This window comes from Saimiri boliviensis, chromosome 11 (genome assembly GCF_048565385.1).
Source record: "Saimiri boliviensis isolate mSaiBol1 chromosome 11, mSaiBol1.pri, whole genome shotgun sequence".
NCBI classification, from domain to species: Eukaryota; Metazoa; Chordata; class Mammalia; order Primates; family Cebidae; genus Saimiri; species Saimiri boliviensis.
Window position 1 is genome coordinate 90941008 of NC_133459.1, and position 17110 is coordinate 90958117.

Here is a 17110-nt window from a genome sequence, read left to right on the forward strand (position 1 = left end):
CTTTTGCATTATTACTCTTTGGAAGGAAGTTAGCAACACAGCCCACAGTTAAAAAGTGAAGGATTATGCTCCATCCACTTGAGGAGCCAGGATATCCATAAATTATTTGGAATTTTTGTATATGCATGATCTGTCTATTCTCACTCTAATTCTACCATTTTTAATTCGGGCAAGAGAATTTTTAAAGTACCTTAGGGATTTTTTTGAAAAAAAGACCACATTGATTTGAACTGGTTAACTTGAAAGTTTTTTCAGTTTCTTTTCTTTCATCTTTTAGTCTCACCATGTACCACATTTTATTCTAACAAGGAAAGTTGTGTATGCCATGAAATATTTATGCCTTTGTTTATTTTCTTTTTTTATTTTTTATTTTTATTTATTTATTTATTTATTTTTTATTGCATTTTAGGTTTTGGGGTACATGTGAAGAACATGCAAGATTGTTGCATAGGTACACACATGGCAGTATGATTTTCTGACTTCCTCCCCTTCACCTATATCTGGCATTGCTCCTCATGCTATCTCTCCCCACCTCCTCACCCCCATCCCTTCCCCTCAACAGGCCCCAATGTGTAGTGCTCCCCTCCCTGTGTCCATGTGTTCTCATTGTTCAACACCCGCCTATGAGTGAGAACATGCGGTATTTGATTTTCTGCTCTTGTGTCAGTTTGCTGAGAATGATGGTTTCCAGGTTCATCCATGTCCCTACAAACGACATGAACTCATCGTTTTTGATGGCTGCATAATATTCCATGTTGTATATGTACCATATTTTCCCTGTCCAGTCTATCATTGATGGGCATTTGGGTTGGTTCCAGGTATTTGCTATTGTAAACAGTGCTGCAATGAACGTTCGTGTGCATGTGTCCTTATTGTAGAACGATTTATAATTCTTTGGATATATACCCAGTAATGGGATTGCTGGGTCAAATGGAATTTCTATTTTTAGGTCCTTAAGGAATCACCACACTGTCTTCCACAATGGTTAAACTAATTTACTTTACCTCTTTAAGTTCTTGATTTTTCCCTAGGGCAAAACTGAAAAACCTGCTTTTGCCTGAAACACAGGATGGCTCTGGGATTTACTTCGTTGATGTTTCCTCTTTTTAGTGTATATCCCGGTGTTTATACTGAAATCCTAATATGCATTTTGTGTTCTGTTTTTACATGGAAGATATCAGAAAACAAGAAATCTATAGAGAAGTTAAAAGATGTTATTTCCATGAATGCTTCAGAATTTTCAGAGGTAAAGCTGACTATAATTCCTGCAGGATATTAAAACTATATCATCGTTTTATTGAGGAGCAAAAAATGTGACATGTGCTAAATTGTGCAAAAAATGAAAACTATATGATGTTGGGTTGGGAAAATAACTTTTTTTTTTGGTTTTATTTGGAATTAATTCACTAATAGAAGTGTTTTGCATTAGGTTCAAATTGCACTTAACGAAGCTAAGCTTAGTGAAGAGAAAGTGAAGTGTGAATGCCATCGGGTTCAAGAAGAAAATGCTAGGCTTCAGAAGAAAAAAGAGCAGGTAAAGAAAAGTACATGTCCTGGGTCATGTAAAATAGAGAATCCAGTATCATATCACATGAATACCTTTTTTCAGATCTATGTTTAAGGTAATGTACATGCAGGATTCTGTTCTTAGATATGCAAAGTTTATAATTCCAAAATTGAGTATAGGTATGCACTTTCTGTCTGTTGTGGATTTTCTGTTCTGTACAATTTATTTTGCCCATCATAGTGTTTAGTCTTGTTTTGTCAAACACCAATTACTATTAACTTGAGTAGCCTTAAGTGGGTAATAGATTGAATTTTTAGACCTAATAATTAGATATTTTATCACCCTCCTTTTTAGTAGTTACTGCTTCACTAGCCAAGGGAAGGTTACATGATCAGGAGTCTAGACTTGAGAGATAGTAGGATGAGCCCTTCAGTTCCTTCTGGAAGTGAATTATTTGAATTGGCTATAATTTTCTGGAGGATGCAATAAACGAGATCAATTTCCTTGTCAGCTCTGAAGTTCTCACTACAGCTCTGAGGATTGGGGTCACTCTCTCCTCCCACTTAACCAAGGCCTTAGCCCATAGTGACAGGCTAAGGAGAGGCATGGCTCCTTACCTCCCTGTCTCATTCACTTGGTCTTGTACCCAGTGCAAAAGCCCTAACCTGTGGGAATTATATGTTTTAACTTTTCAGTTGCAGCAGGAAATTGAAGACTGGAGTAAATTACATGCCGAGCTCAGTGAGCAACTCAAATCATTTGAAAAGTCTCAGAAAGATTTGGAAGTAGCTCTTACTCACAAGGATAACAATATTATTGTAAGTACATTCTCACAAGTACAAGCTTAATTCTTGTGAATTATCATGAAATCTGTTGAACTAAAATGGAAAGACTTTAATGCCCTTTTACATCTTTTTTAGGCTTTGACTAATTGCATTATGCAGTTGAATCGATTAGAGTGTGAATCTGAATCTGAGGGTCAAAATAAAGGAGGAAATGATTCAGATGAATTAACAAATGGAGAAGTGGCAGGTAAGATCAGTCTCAAGGAGGACGGATCCCTTTTCCCTTCCTATCTTTAAGTACACTAATGCTACTTTTCAGCTGGTTGGATTTCCTCTTAAGCTTTAGAGTTGCTAACACCTATCACTGGATTTGTGTATATGTCTGTTTGCATTGGGCAGAGGTGGATTGCTAGGGTGTGGCATAGCAATGAGCATGCAAGGAACACTGACTTTGTGGTTACATCTCCTTGAGACTAGAAGGGTGCACGGGAGCTGCACTGGTCATGTCTTACACCTCTAAATATTGAACATATACAGTAGTAGAAACTGTATTTCTCAACTGAATGGAGATAACATTTTAAAACTCGTCATCTCAGGAGCTGTTTGCTTTTAAGACCCACCACTGGTTTTAAGAGTACTAAGGTGATTGGAGGCATAAACTAAGGCCATGAGAGAAAACCACAACTGGTTTTAAGAGTACTGAAGTGGTTGGATCCAGAAACTAAGGTCATGAGAGTGGAAGCTATAGGGTAGCAGTGTTTACTGATGAGGTAAGTGTTTCTAGATGTTGTCTCTCTAGTTGGATATTGCTTACGTAGTGTTTTAAACCACACCTGACAGCAGATTCTGGAGGAGAATAGGAGGGAATATTTCTAAATGAGACACTTACTAAGCCCAGGTGGAGACAGATCTGAGATAGAAGACAGAGCTTTATCTCACGTTTCTTCTTGCTCAAGAATGGCATGTATAGCATGTTTATTGTGCAAATGGGAATTCACTTTTTGGATCTAGGTTTGCAGTTCTCTTAAAAGTCAGTTTAATCCTGTTCTATTTTTGTTTGTTCTTTAAATGTTTGAACATGATAATTGTTTAGTTTTGCATAAATCAAGAAAATACAGATTTAAAATGCAAGGAAAGAAAAAACAATGAGAGTTTTTGTTTTTTAGGTGACCGAAATGAGAAGATGAAAAATCAAATTAAGCAGATGATGGATGTCTCTCAGGTATAATCATTTTTTAGAGTCCCATAAGCGCCTGTGAATGCCTTTACTGTGTCTCACTTATATGAATACTTCTCTCTTCTGTAATTTTTAGACACAGACTGCAATATCGGTAGTTGAAGAGGATCTAAAACATTTACAACTTAAGCTAAGAGCCTCCATGTCCACTAAATGTAACCTGGAAGGTAGGTTGCATGAGAAGAAATTGCTGTGTACTGGAAAGATGCAAAATTGCATTAGATAGATAAAGAGTGGTTTCCTGCTTTCATGCTTCTCATTCCTCTCAGCACCAATCCCCCAACCAAGTTCTCAAGTTCTTGTGCACACACATAGAGCTCAAGTGTTTTGCCCTTTACAGACAGGTCAAAGAAATTGGAAGATGACCGCAACTCACTGCTATCTGCCAAAGATGGGCTGGAAGATGGGTGCAGAACCCTGAGGCAGAAAGGGGAGATTCTGAATGAACTGTATCAGCAGAAGGAGATGGCTTTGCAAAAGTAAGATTTTCATCATTTACTGTTCACTGTCATGTGACTAAATAAAGGAGTACTAATATAGACAATGTTATCTTTTTTTAGGATTTCTTATACTTTTTTCCATCTCTAATTATTTATTACACATTTGTCTTTCTTCCTATCTGCTTTGTTTCTCATAACCTGCGTTTTTCTTTCCTTTCTAACCAGTTGCCAGAAACTGTTGCCTGTAACTCATGTAAGAGGGAGCAGTTGACTGGTCCTGACAGTTACTGCTGTGGAAGTGCTTCTCTTTTGAAGATCTGTCCATGCCTTTTCTGTGGCTCCACCACTTATTTCACTTTCCTTTCTTTGTGGTCAGTTATGTAATTTCCTTTAAAAAGTCTGAGTGATTTGTATGACAAATATAAAGTTTTTATTTTAGTAGAATAAAAACTTCAAAAAAGGAAATTTTACTTATTAAAGATACATAAAGTTTTGGACTTCACAGAGTCAAATATTCAGACTAAATGTAATTGTGGCAAAGATGAGGAGTTTTGAATATAGAACTATTTGTTGTATATATTTAGATACTAACCTTCTGAAATACACATCTCAAATTTTGAGCTAGGTATCTTTTGAAAACTATATTTTTATAATTCATTTCAAGTTTTTTTCTCCACAAAAACATCTGAATTCCCTAAAAATAGATTGTCTGTGGCAGTTACTATTTGTGTTTGCTCTTATATTTTACTCTATGGTGTATATGGCAGTATGTGAGAAGACCTCGTTTGCTAAGCAAATTTAACCTTCTAAAATGCTTAGGCTGCTACTGCCGTATGCCATTAAACATTAAAACTATACCATTAACTTTTTCTCTAATTCTTTGCTCACCAAGTAGCTAGTTTAGATTTTCCAGATTTTGCTCAGACCAGGTCTAAATGCCTGTCTTGCTTCAGAGAGACATTCCTCATTTCATTACTTTTTAAAAAAGAGTACGAATCTGCCTCCAGTAGTAATGTGAATTACTTAAATGGCAACTGTTTTTCTTCATGATCCAGTTAATCCATTTATGTGCCACAACATTCATTCAGTCTCCATGTGTGTTTTGTACTCTGCCGTCCACCCCTAAAGTCACTGTGTGTGTTCAGGCCCTTGTCATCTTTTATGCCAGTCCCCTAGCTAATCACCTATCTATCTTCAGTCTTTCTTATACATCTGCTTCCAAATTCTGATTGTCTCTATAGGTGCTAGAGTGAACTTTCGAAAATACAAGTCATTATGTGCTTGAAATCTATCAAGTATGCTCCATTCCCTTGAGGGTCAATTCCATACTCCTTAACAGGTACAGAGGCCACTTTCCCCTCAGCTAGCCCTGAGCTGCCTCTCCAGGTACACTTCCTGTGGTTTCTTCTGATGCTTTTTGAACTGTAGATACTCAGCAATTCCTCCATGCCACTCTAAACTTCTTTGTCTTTATGTATGCTGTTTTATCTGCAGTAAAAATGTCCTTTATTGTTTCTGCCTGGCAGACACTTACCTACTCACATGTTCCTGCTCCTAAAAATCTTTTCTGGAGTGAGTAGCATAAATAAATAGGTAGCTACACAGGCTGAGCACTCATTTGCTTCTTAAATGTAATTCCTAAAATATATTTGAGTTTAAATCTACATATTGGTATCTGCTCTTTATTTGATGGCTTGTTCTATGTTCCTTTTTCCTTTTTTTGAATTGTTAGAGTATTTTAAATTCTTCTGCTCTTCTCTATTTAAGCTTGATAGTTACAAGTTGTTCTACTTGTCTTGTTGTAATTACCTTAAAGGCCACAGTATGTATCCTGGACTTATTACAAAGTCTGACATAAAGGAGTTACCTCTTTCTTCATAGAGGAGTTACCTTTCTTTTCTTTCTTTTTCTCTTTTTTGAAACAGAATCTCTCTCTGTCTGCAGGCTGGAGTGCAGTGGCACAATCTCGGCTTACTGCAACTTCTGCCTCCTGGGTTCAAGCGATTCTCCTGCCACAAGTAGCTGGGACTACAGGTGCCCACCACCATGTCTGGCTAATTTTTGTATTTTTAGTAGAGATGTGTTTTGTTTCAGAGGCAGGGTTTCACCATGTTGGCCTGGATGGCCTGAATCTCTTGACATCATGATCCACCCACCTCAGCTTCCCAAAGTGCTGGGACTACAGGCGTAAACCACCACACCAGGCACCAGGCCGAGGAGTTACCTCTTTCTGGGCTTTAACTTCCTCCTGACTTAAATGTCATGTGGTAATGTACTGTAATGCTCTCTATAGCTCAAACTCCACAAAATGTTGTGTGTTTTACAGTGCTATCCTGCTGATACTGAATTTACATACATATTTATAGTTACTGTCATACTTTATTCTCCTACGTCTTCAGTCTTCCATTTGTGATCGCTGTCATTCTATTTGAAGAATATACCTTAATTCAGGTTCAGTGAGTTTATTTTTGTATGAAAATGTCTTTATTTTGACTCTATTTTAAAGGGATCTTTTTTTTTATTATTATTATTTTACTTTTTTATTTATTTTTTGAGACAGAGTTTCGCTCTTGTTGCCCAGGCTGGAGTGCAACAGTGCAATCTCTGCTCATTGCAACCTCCGCCTCCCAATTTCAAGTGATTTTCCTGCCTCAGCCTCCTGAGTAGCTGTGATTACAGACATGCACCACCATGCCCAGCCAATTTTTTTGTTTTTTTGTTTGTTTTTTGTTTTGTTTTGTTTTGTTTTGTTTTGTTTTGTTTTGTTTTGTTTTGTTTTTAGTGGAGATGGGGTTTCTCCATGTTCGTCAGACTGGTCTTGAACTCCTGACCTCAGGTGATCCACCTGCCTCAGGCTCCCAAAGTGCTGGCATTACAGGTGTGAGCCACCACTCCCACCCTTAAAAGGATATTTCTACTGGTTATGGAATTTTGATAGTTGTTTAATACCAGCACTTTAAAGATAACCAATTATCTTCTGGTTTTAAAGTTTCTTTGATGAATCTATTATCATTCTTATTTTCTCTTTTTCAAATACATCATGCCCTCCCTAGCTGCCTTTAGTCATTTTTCTTTTTGGTTTTTCAGCTATTGGGAGATGCCTCATGTAGGGTTTTGTCGTCACCCCTACAACCCTACCCTCCTGCTTTTTCTTTTGCATTTATGCTGCTTGAGGTTATAAACATTTCTTGAATTTGAGGCCTCTTTTTTCATGTATTAATTCCATTTCATTCTCTCTTGTCCTGAGAATCCAATTAAACATACTAAGATCCCTCATCCTTGCCCAGTGCTCTTACCCTTTCCCAGTGCTCCTACATCCTGAATTTGCTTCATTCTGGATGTTTTCTTCTGACGTATCTTCCAGTGTGCTAAAATCCAACCTCAGTTATCTAATCTGCTGTAATCATTAATTGAGTTCTTTTTGGTTTCACTTACTATTTTTTACTTTTACACTTTCTGATCCTCTGCTGAAATTCATAATCATGACTTTTACTTCCTTCAATATGTAAGGCACAATTGTTTTAAAATCTATGTGGTAATCCTATCATGCGGATCCCTTATGAGTCTGTTTCTCTTGTCTTTTAGATTGCAATCACATTGTCTTGTCTTATGAAATGCCTGGTTGGTTCTGATAAAGTGCTGAACATTGTTTATGAAAATTTGTAGGGGGAATTTGAGGTCCCGGATAATGTTATCATCCTACAGAAAAGATTTGAGATTACCTCTAGAAGGTGGTCATCAATTTATTCCAATTAGCTATTAAGTTCATTGAAAAATGGCTTAGTCTGTTTAAAGGACTTTATATTGCCTGTTCAGTACTCCAAGTGTGCAGCTCTTCTCTGGGCTCAACCCAAAGCCTAGGGCTTTTTCTCAGGGGTCTTCTCATTGTCAGCTCTGAACTCACCTCTTGTTTCTCTGAACCCAGGGATCTGTTGAAAGTTTTTCTCAACCTTCGTATATGTCTGGTTTATCTTTAATGTGTGGATGAACCTGGGGGACAATGGCTTAAAATGCAGATTACTTATAATGCTGTGGTTTTTCTTACTGGATTTTCTGCACTGCCTTATTAGCTTTCTGAGGCCTTCAAGCACCTTCTTTATATTTTTGTCCATATGTTCTTATTTTCAGTGTTGGGAATCTTTCTTTAAGACTTGCTTTTTACACATCCCCTCCTAAGCCGGAGTCAGAGAGGGCTTGTTCTATTCTTATACGTACCTTTTATACATTCAACTGTGAGCTCTTTCAGTGCAGAGGTAGTACTTACCATACCCAAACCTTTATCTTAGCCTCTTATAAGGTAACTAGTATGTTATAACCACTCACAAAATATTTGCTGAAATAGTAAATGAGCAGTTATAAAAGAATACGTACACTTTTTTCTCTTTGGTGTTAATAACCTTTTTTACTATAGTTCCTCTATTTTTGTTTCCAATTTATAGAAAAGTTTCAAGTATCTTTTGTATCAGAACTATTAGTAAAGAAGTACAAGGGTAACTACAAGCAACACTTTTAATCCATTAAATGTTGCTGCCTTTACAATCTGTGTTACACTATGTTGACATCTTGAGCTTGAAATTTATCAGATTAAAACCAATTTTCAGGACATAGCACCCTGATTACAGGACAGTTTGGATTCTTTTTCTGTTCAACAGACATTGGCAATACTCAGATTTGTCTCTCTGCTTAATCATGATTCCTTTGAAATATGTAAGGGAGCTCCATATCTGAAGTGTGAAAATGTTCTGTGGTTAACCGTACAGTTAGAAGGCATTTTCTAAAAAGCCCTTTCATTGGCTGTCTTTATCATGGTACCAGTCTTGGATTGAGAAACAGCCCATAAGAAAATTAATTAGTGGTTTTTCCATGGTTAAAAATAAGATATTCCATGGTGGGGAGGTGGGAAGAGATAGCATGGGGGGAAATGACAGATACAGGTGAGGGGAAGGAAGGCAGCAAACCATGCTGCCATGTGTGTACCTATGCAACAAACTTGCATGTTCTTCACATGTACCCCAAAACCTAAAATGCAATAAAAAAATAAGATAAGTAATTATCCCCTGCTTTATCCTAATAAGCTTAACTGTGTTCGGTTGATCAGTCCTGGCTTTCCACACTAAAGAAAAGTGAGCATTCATCATTTCAACATAACAGTCTTTCCCATGGGACACATAGTGTTATTTTAATTACATTTACTTACTAGTGAGGAAAGAATTATGAGACATTAGAAAATACAGGTGATGTATCAACAGGCCACAGTTGGATTTTTATCCTAAAGGACAATTTGAATTCCATCCTATGAATTTGTATAGTCTGTGCATTTTTAAGAATAGGATAGGAAGTGACATTTTAATAGAGCATTCAGACAGAATGCCAGGGGGAAAAGAGAAATACTTTCACTGACAACCAGTTTTATCTTAGGAAATTAAGTCAAGAAGAGTATGAGCGACAGGAAAGAGAGCAGAAGCTATCAGCTGCCAATGAAAAGGCAGTTTCGGCTGCAGAGGAAGTAAAAACTTACAAGTAAGTTCACCCTCTAAAGACGATGTCACTGGCTAATAAAATTGTTTTTTATTTTATTTTTTTTTTTTAGCACAAAAGCATAAATAAATGGTTAGAGGACATGAATACATAAATTCATACAAAAGAAAAACTAAATATTAAGTTAACAAATGGAAAAATATTAACAACTACTCAGTGCTGGCAAAACTATAAGGGAACTTGGTTCATGCAAACAGTTCTTGGGGTAGGGGCAGCGAGGGGTCAGTTTGTTGCATGATGTATCAAAAGCCATTAAAGTGAGTTTGCCATTTGATAGACCCAGTAGTCCTAACTTTGGGAAATTTTTTAATGATATAGTTAAAGGATGAAAAAAGGAAAAAAGGGTTTATAGTGGAAGATAACAGGGATATTTGAGAAACATATTTAGGAACAGTTAAAGTAGCTCTATTAGGGTACAGTTGTTAGGGTAAGAGTTAACAAAGTCATATTGTTTGGGTTTTTATTTCGTTGTGCTTTAACTCATAAAGTCAAGTGTAATTCTTAGGTGGAGAATAGAAGAAATGGAGGATCAATTACAGAAAACAGACTGGTTATTTAAAAACCAGGTAATGATTCTAGTCTTCTATTTAGTGCCCCAAATTCTTTGATAATTAATGCAGGCCATTATAATGAATCTGTAAGCATATTTTGTGATGTATTATCTTTTTCAGATCATTACCCATGAGAAGAAAGCTCATGAAAACTGGGTAAGATTTCTTTTTTCTTTCCTTTATTTGGTGCATAGTCTCCTAGAACTTAATTTTAATATATTTCTTCAATAGCTCAAAGCTCGTGCTGCAGAAAGAGCTATAGCTGAAGAGAAAATGGAAGCTACCAGCTTGAGACACAAGTACGTGATTTTGATGTCTATGTTTTCAGTGTTACCTCTTAAAAATTTTGTTTCTGTTCCATATTTAAGCCTTTCTTAAATACTCTTTCTCTACATTGAAGATTATTGGAATTATCGCAAAAGATGACATTGCTTCAAAAAGAACCTGTGATTGTAAAACAAATGCCGAGAAGACGAAATACAAAAAACCATCCCCAGAGAGGTAAGGGAGCACCTTGTAAAGGGGAACAATCTATTTTTGGTGTAAAATATACATAAACGACTTTTGTTTCTGTGTCTCATGGCTATGATACCCCAAAAATAATCGCAAGAAATTAAGAAAAAAAGGCTGTCTTAAAATGATAATAAGACACTGTCATCTTTAGGTCCTGTGAGCCAAAATGGCTCCTTTGGCCCATCCCCTGTGAGTGCTGGAGAATGCTCATCTCCACTGACAGTAGAGCCACCTGTGAGACTGCTCTCACACAGGTTTGATTTGCGCAGGTCCGTTTATATGCAGAGGTTTTCCAAAAAATACCTTGGGAAAATTTTTGGAACTTTGCAAGAATTTGAAAGAACTTGCAGATGAAACACACAGCCTAGAAATATTTTTTAAAAAATTTAGGTCTGTAATGAATGCATACAATATATGTAGATACTAGTCTATTTTATCGTATACTATTGTAAAATATTCAAAAATCTATTTTTAAAAGTTTATCAAAACTTGCACACACAAACACAGATATACATGACACCATTCACAATTGGAAGAAAGTAAACACAGGTAAAGACACAGTGTTAAATCATGAATGCAAAAAGGTGGCTCTAGTACACTCTGGACTACTACAGTAATTTCATAGCCACCTCCTGCTGCTGTGGCAGTGAGCTCAGGTGTGGCAAGTATCCGCCTTAAACACCACGTGAGGTTAATCTCCAGGTAAACATAATCTCTCACAGTTCTTGTGTATTTCTTATGTTTAGTGCAAGAACATAAACCTTGAATAACACCATGTGACCCATATAAAATGCCACTTGTGATTCTGGAAGTATTCTCAAGAAGCAATGTCATGATATTACTAGAAAAGTTGAACTGCTTTGATATATGCCATAGATTGGAGTGTGCAGCAGCAGTTATCTGTCATTTCTGTCAGACGATTCATCTTGTAAACAGATCCTGCACACTTATAGTATACACAAATACCATACAGTATTGTACATACATTTCCTCTTAGGATTTCAGTAACATTTCCTTTAGCTTACTCTATAAAGGTAAGTATATAGCTTACAACATATATACAAATAGATAGATAGATAGATAGATAGATAGATAGATAGATAGATACACACACATAATATGTGTTAATCAACTACTTATGTTATTGGTAAGGCTTCTGGTCAATAGTAGGCTGTTTATTAGTAGGTTGGCTTTGGTGAGTGAAAAGTTACTCGTGGGTTTTTGACTGAACAGGGGATCAGCATACCTAATCCCTGCATTGTTCAAGAATCAACTGTATTTGCCTTAGTAACTTTATAGTTTATGAGGCATACATGGTTCCCCTTCTCATTACTATGGTATGAAATGCTGTTGAGTCTATTTCGAATCCTAAATATGTCTGTAATAGTAAGATATGGAAGTCAGCTTACATATACAGCAAACAAAAATCACAATGTAGAACACTGTATATAGAAGTCTGTAGCTTGAAGTGTAGATTAGAGTCACTAATGTGCAGAGATTATTGTTCTTTCAGTGCAAGGCACTTCTTTTTGTTTGTTTGTTTGAGATGGACTTTCGCTCTTGTTACCCAGGCTGGAGTGCAATGGTGCAATCCCAGCTCACCACAACCTCTGCCTTCTGGGATCAGGCAATTCTCCGGCCTCAGTCTCCTGAGTAGCTGGGATTACAGGCACGTGCCGTCATGCCCAGCTAATTTTTTATATTGTTAGTAGAGTTGGGGTTTCTCCATGTTGACCAGGATGGTCTCGATCTCTTGACCTCGTGATCCACCCGCCTCGGCCTCCCAAAGTGCTGGGATTACAGGCATGAGCCACCGTGCCCGGCCCGGCATTTCTCATTTTAATTCTCTAAGTCTGTGAATAAATTATAAATGATTTGCCTTCATGAGTATCAGGAGACCCGTTTTTAATGTTGCTTTCCAGATAGACTTGAACCCTAACCCGTCTACAATTTGTTATTTCTTCTGCAAAATACATACACGGGCTCTGTTCTTTCTTTCCCAAGGATCTGTGGACGGGCCTCTGTCTCATCCTCAATGGTCAGCTGAGGAATCTGGGAAACCCTCTCCTTCTGGTAAGGGAGCAAGAGTGTTTAAAGAGTCTAAAGCCATGCAGGAAGCGGGGAGAGGATTTTTGTTTTAGCCTCCTCATAGAGTACACAAGTCAGAATAAGCCTATGTCAGTTATCTGGCCTTTAACAGATGCAGGATCTGGTCCAGCTGCCATGATGAACAACGGCTCAAGAGGCTCTTCCCCTACCAGGGCGATGGATGAAGGCAAGGTAAATGTACCCATTTTGAATAGTCATTTCAAGAACCTGTAGCTTTTCCTGCAACTCTCTCTTTGCTTCATCTCCTATTTGTGTGTTCTATCTGTACTGTCCCATATATTTTTCTAAAAAAGCAAACTGTTCTCCAAGAGCCTGAAGTCCCCTCAGTTCTCAGCATTGCATCTTCAGCTGAGCATCCGGTAGCAGTAAGTCCTTAGAAGTGTGGACTGAACTGGGCTATAAATTGCCTGGCGATATTGATCTTACTTTTGTCCTTGACTTGGGAGTGCTGCTGAAATCTGACTGATTTGTTGGCCTTTTCTCCTCTCTCCTGATTGCTTCGACATTCATCCTGTGTAGAGCATTTGCTGTAACTGTAATTAACTTAAACAAAGTGAATCGTCCCCACTCTTCGGTATTTCAGTGTTTAATGCTCTTTTGCAGAGTAAATTCATTGTAAGTTGTATAATTCATTATTATGCCTCCGTTTGGAAATGTACTATTTAAGAATGTCTCCAATTGTATAGTAGGCAAAACGTACTTTGAATGATCTGAAATTACAGATTGATAACAGAAGAATGTTTGTTGGAAGTACTGAACAGTGGAAGACTGTAATTACCCGTTGAGCCATTTCTCAGCGGTGTCGTTAAACAGTGTTCACACAAGTGTATTCTCTTGTAACTTGTTTAGCTGTCAAGGCTGGCAAGTCCTGTGATGATACCGCACCATGCTTCTCTGTATTGAAATCAGAGTACATTTATTTTTACGACTGAGAGTTTCCAAACCACTTTCCCATAGGAAATGATTAGTCCGTGTCTCACAGTAGACAGTATTACTAGTGAATGAAGGTAAATAGAGTGTGCCTGCGTAATTTGTGTATATAACATTGTTTCTCTTGGAACATACTTTGGAGTTCCAGCACATGACTCGAGGAATACACATGTCTTGAGAAATGTTTTTATCCAGGGGCAACTTGGATAAGACCCAAGACCCATTTGAAGTAGAAGACCTCAAAGAGAGTAGTGACTCCTTTGTTAGAGAGTAGAAGTAGAGGTGGAAAGAACATGACCTTGGAGTCCAACCCGGCCTTGAATTCCAGCCCAGCTTCTTACATGCTGTGTGACTGTCAGCAAATTATCTAATACTCTCTGTGCCTGTGTTCCTGCATATTTGGAACAAGATGGTCCTATTAGAGATTTAGAGATAGGAAAATTCGAGTTGCCATATGTAAGGCCTGTTGAAGGTACTCTGAATAATTGCTATTACATGGCAGAGAATGGATTTTTCATTCCCTTTCATTCTCTGCATTCTAAATATGGAAATTATCCTGATGGGAGGGATGTGCAGAGGGAGTGACTGCCTTAGAAATAGTGTTAGTCAGGAAGGACTTCCCTTTATAACCTCTGCTTTCCCTTCCATGTGCAGATATAAGCAATAAGACGATTATAGCAAAAATGTTCACTCCTGTGACATACTCTTAACCTCTCTAAGCTGTGAGTGGGAACAAATGAGGGCAGTAGTTGCTGCACTAATTCTGCTCTTTGGACAAGTGCCTGACATCTGCTTCATTGGGTTTTAGTTTTGACTGGTGTTGGTACTTTTGTCTGTCATACCAGAGTATTTCAAAGCTTCAATTGCTTCTACTCTGCAGGGTCATACGACTCCAAGAGGGCCCCCTCCTTTCCCAGGAGTCCCTCTGATGAGCACCCCCATGGGAGGCCCTGTACCACCACCCATTCCATATGGACCACCACCTCAGCTCTGTGGACCTTTCGGGCCTCGGCCAATTCCTCCGCCCTTTGGTAAGATGATCTGAACACCGGTGATTAACTTGTAAAGCGTAGTCATCTTCTCTCTCTGTCCCTTGCTAAAACAACTGCAGTTGCAGGGCTTTGCCATGCAGCGAGGAAGCTGACTGAGTACCTTGTAACTTCTTCCCAAGTTTCTTAAAACACAAAGGGTGCTGCATAATGTCCTGTGATTAGATGGGCAATAATCGTCTCTAATAGAAGAAGGAAAGGAGCTAATTCTAGAAAGCCGGGAATATTCAGCACATGTTTTTTTGAACATCTCTGGCCGTGTACTAGGTCATCTTTAGGTCCCCTGAGCCAGAATGGCTCTTTTGGCCCATCCCCTGTGAGTGGTGGAGAATGCTCCCGTCCATTGACCGTGGAGCCACCTGTGAGACCACTCTCTGCTACTCTCAGTCAAAGAGATATGCCTAGAAGTGAATTGGGTGAGCATTCACATGTTTCCTTGCAATACTGTTTGTTGTGGCTTTTTCCCTTTTATTTGAGGATTCTGATGCAGACAACAATTTAGAATTTGGGTCTGTCCAGTATAGAAAAGGAAATGTCTTAATTTGTCTTGGTGGATAAGTATTCAACTGCAAGGTTTGTTTTAGAACAGAAAGAATTTATTATTTCCCTTGAGGTCCTTTTATTGTTTCTTTTCATTGATTTTACTAGGAATTGTAAGCCTTTATCTTTTAATTAAAGTTCTGTGGGATTCCTCTTCCAAATGCAGCTGACCATTGAACAACACAGGTTTGATTTGCGCAGGCCCGTTTATACGCAGAGGTTGTTCAAAAAATACCTTGGGAAAATTTTTGGAACTGCGAGAATTTGAAAGAACTTACAGATGAAACACGCAGCTTAGAAATATATAAAAAAAAAAATTACGTCTGTCATGAATGAATACAATATTTGTAGATACTAGTCTATTTTATCATATACTATTGTAAAATATTCAAAAATCTATTTTTAAAAGTTTTTCAAAACTTGCACACACAAACACAGATATACATGACACCATTCACCATTAGGGAGAAAGGAAACACAGGTAAAGACACAGTGTTAAATCATGAATGCAAAAAGGTGGCTGTAGTACACTCTGGACTACTACAGTAATTTCATAGCCACCTCCTGTTGCTATGGCAGTGAGCTCAGGCGTGGCGAGTATCCGCTTTAAACACCGCGTGAGGTTAATCTCCATGTAAACATAATCTCTCACAGTTCTTGTGTATTTCTTATGTTTAGTGCAAGAACATAAACCTTGAATAACACCATGTGACCCATATAAAATGCCACTTGTGATGCTGGAAGTATTCTCAAGAAGCAATGTCATGATATTACTAGAAAAGTTGAACTGCTTTGATATATGCCATAGATTGGAGTGTGCAGCAGCAGTTATCTGTCATTTCTGTCAGACGATTCATCTTGTAAACAGATCCTGCACACTTACAGTATACACAAATACCATACAGTTTTGTACATACATTTCCTCTTAGGATTTCAGTAACATTTCCTTTAGCTTACTCTATTAAGGTAAGTATTCAGCTTACAACATATATACAAATAGATAGATAGATAGATAGGTAGATAGATAGATAGATAGATAGGTAGATAGATAGATAGATAGATAGATAGATACACACACATAATATGTGTTAATCAACTACTTATGTTATTGGTAAGGCTTCTGGTCAATAGTAGGCTGTTTATTAGTAGGTTGGCTTTGGTGAGTGAAAAGTTACACGTGGGTTTTTGACTGCACAGTGGATCAGCACACCTAATCCCTGCATTGTTCAAGAATCAACTGTATTTGCCTTAGTAACTTTATAGTTTATGAGGCATACATGGTTCCCCTTCTCATTACTATAGTATGAAATGCTGTTGAGTCTATTTCGAATCCTAAATATGTCTATAATAGTAAGATATGGAAGTCAGCTTACATATACAGCAAACAAAAATCACAATGTAGAACACTGTATATAGAAGTCTGTAGCTTGAGGTGTAGATTAGAGTCATTAATGTGCAGAGATTATTGTTCTTTCAGTGCAAGGCACTTCTTTTTGTTTGTTTGTTTGAGGTGGACTTTCACTCTTGTTACCCAGGCTGGAGTGCAATGGTGCAATCTCAGCTCACCACAACCTCTGCCTTCTGGGATCAGGCAATTCTCCGGCCTCAGTCTCCTGAGTAGCCGGGATTACAGGCACGTGCCGTCATGCCCAGCTGATTTTTTGTACTGTTAGTAGAGTCGGGGTTTCACCATGTTGACCAGGATGGTCTCGATCTCTTGACCTCGTGATCCACCCGCCTCGGCCTCCCAAAGTGCTGGGATTACAGGCATGAGCCACCGTGCCCGGCCCGGCATTTCTCATTTTAATTCTCTAAGTCTGTGAATAAATTATGAATGATTTGCCTTCATGAGTATCAGGAGACCCGTTTTTAATGTTGCTTTCCAGATAGACTTGAACCCTAACCCATCTA

General features: G+C 38.0%; 1 protein-coding gene across 2 annotated transcripts in view; it reads left to right on the top strand.

The window, feature by feature from the left end:
- The window catches only part of LOC120363152 (transport and Golgi organization protein 1 homolog), a 35120-nt gene that overhangs the window by 7321 nt on the left and 10689 nt on the right, over nucleotides 1-17110 (top strand). Inside the window, exons 7-21 of one of the 2 annotated variants that reach the window (XM_074381167.1) lie at nucleotides 1175-1246; nucleotides 1430-1534; nucleotides 2203-2325; nucleotides 2428-2539; nucleotides 3459-3514; nucleotides 3606-3696; nucleotides 3870-4008; nucleotides 9388-9489; nucleotides 10013-10073; nucleotides 10179-10214; nucleotides 10290-10357; nucleotides 10459-10559; nucleotides 12576-12644; nucleotides 12772-12851; nucleotides 14491-14641. In XM_074381167.1, the coding sequence (XP_074237268.1) occupies nucleotides 1175-1246; nucleotides 1430-1534; nucleotides 2203-2325; nucleotides 2428-2539; nucleotides 3459-3514; nucleotides 3606-3696; nucleotides 3870-4008; nucleotides 9388-9489; nucleotides 10013-10073; nucleotides 10179-10214; nucleotides 10290-10357; nucleotides 10459-10559; nucleotides 12576-12644; nucleotides 12772-12851; nucleotides 14491-14641 (1366 nt within the window). Of the gene's footprint in view, nucleotides 1-1174; nucleotides 1247-1429; nucleotides 1535-2202; nucleotides 2326-2427; nucleotides 2540-3458; nucleotides 3515-3605; nucleotides 3697-3869; nucleotides 4009-9387; nucleotides 9490-10012; nucleotides 10074-10178; nucleotides 10215-10289; nucleotides 10358-10458; nucleotides 10560-12575; nucleotides 12645-12771; nucleotides 12852-14490; nucleotides 14642-14937; nucleotides 15076-17110 lie in introns of both variants that reach the window. The other variant, XM_074381168.1, reaches the window with a different exon arrangement.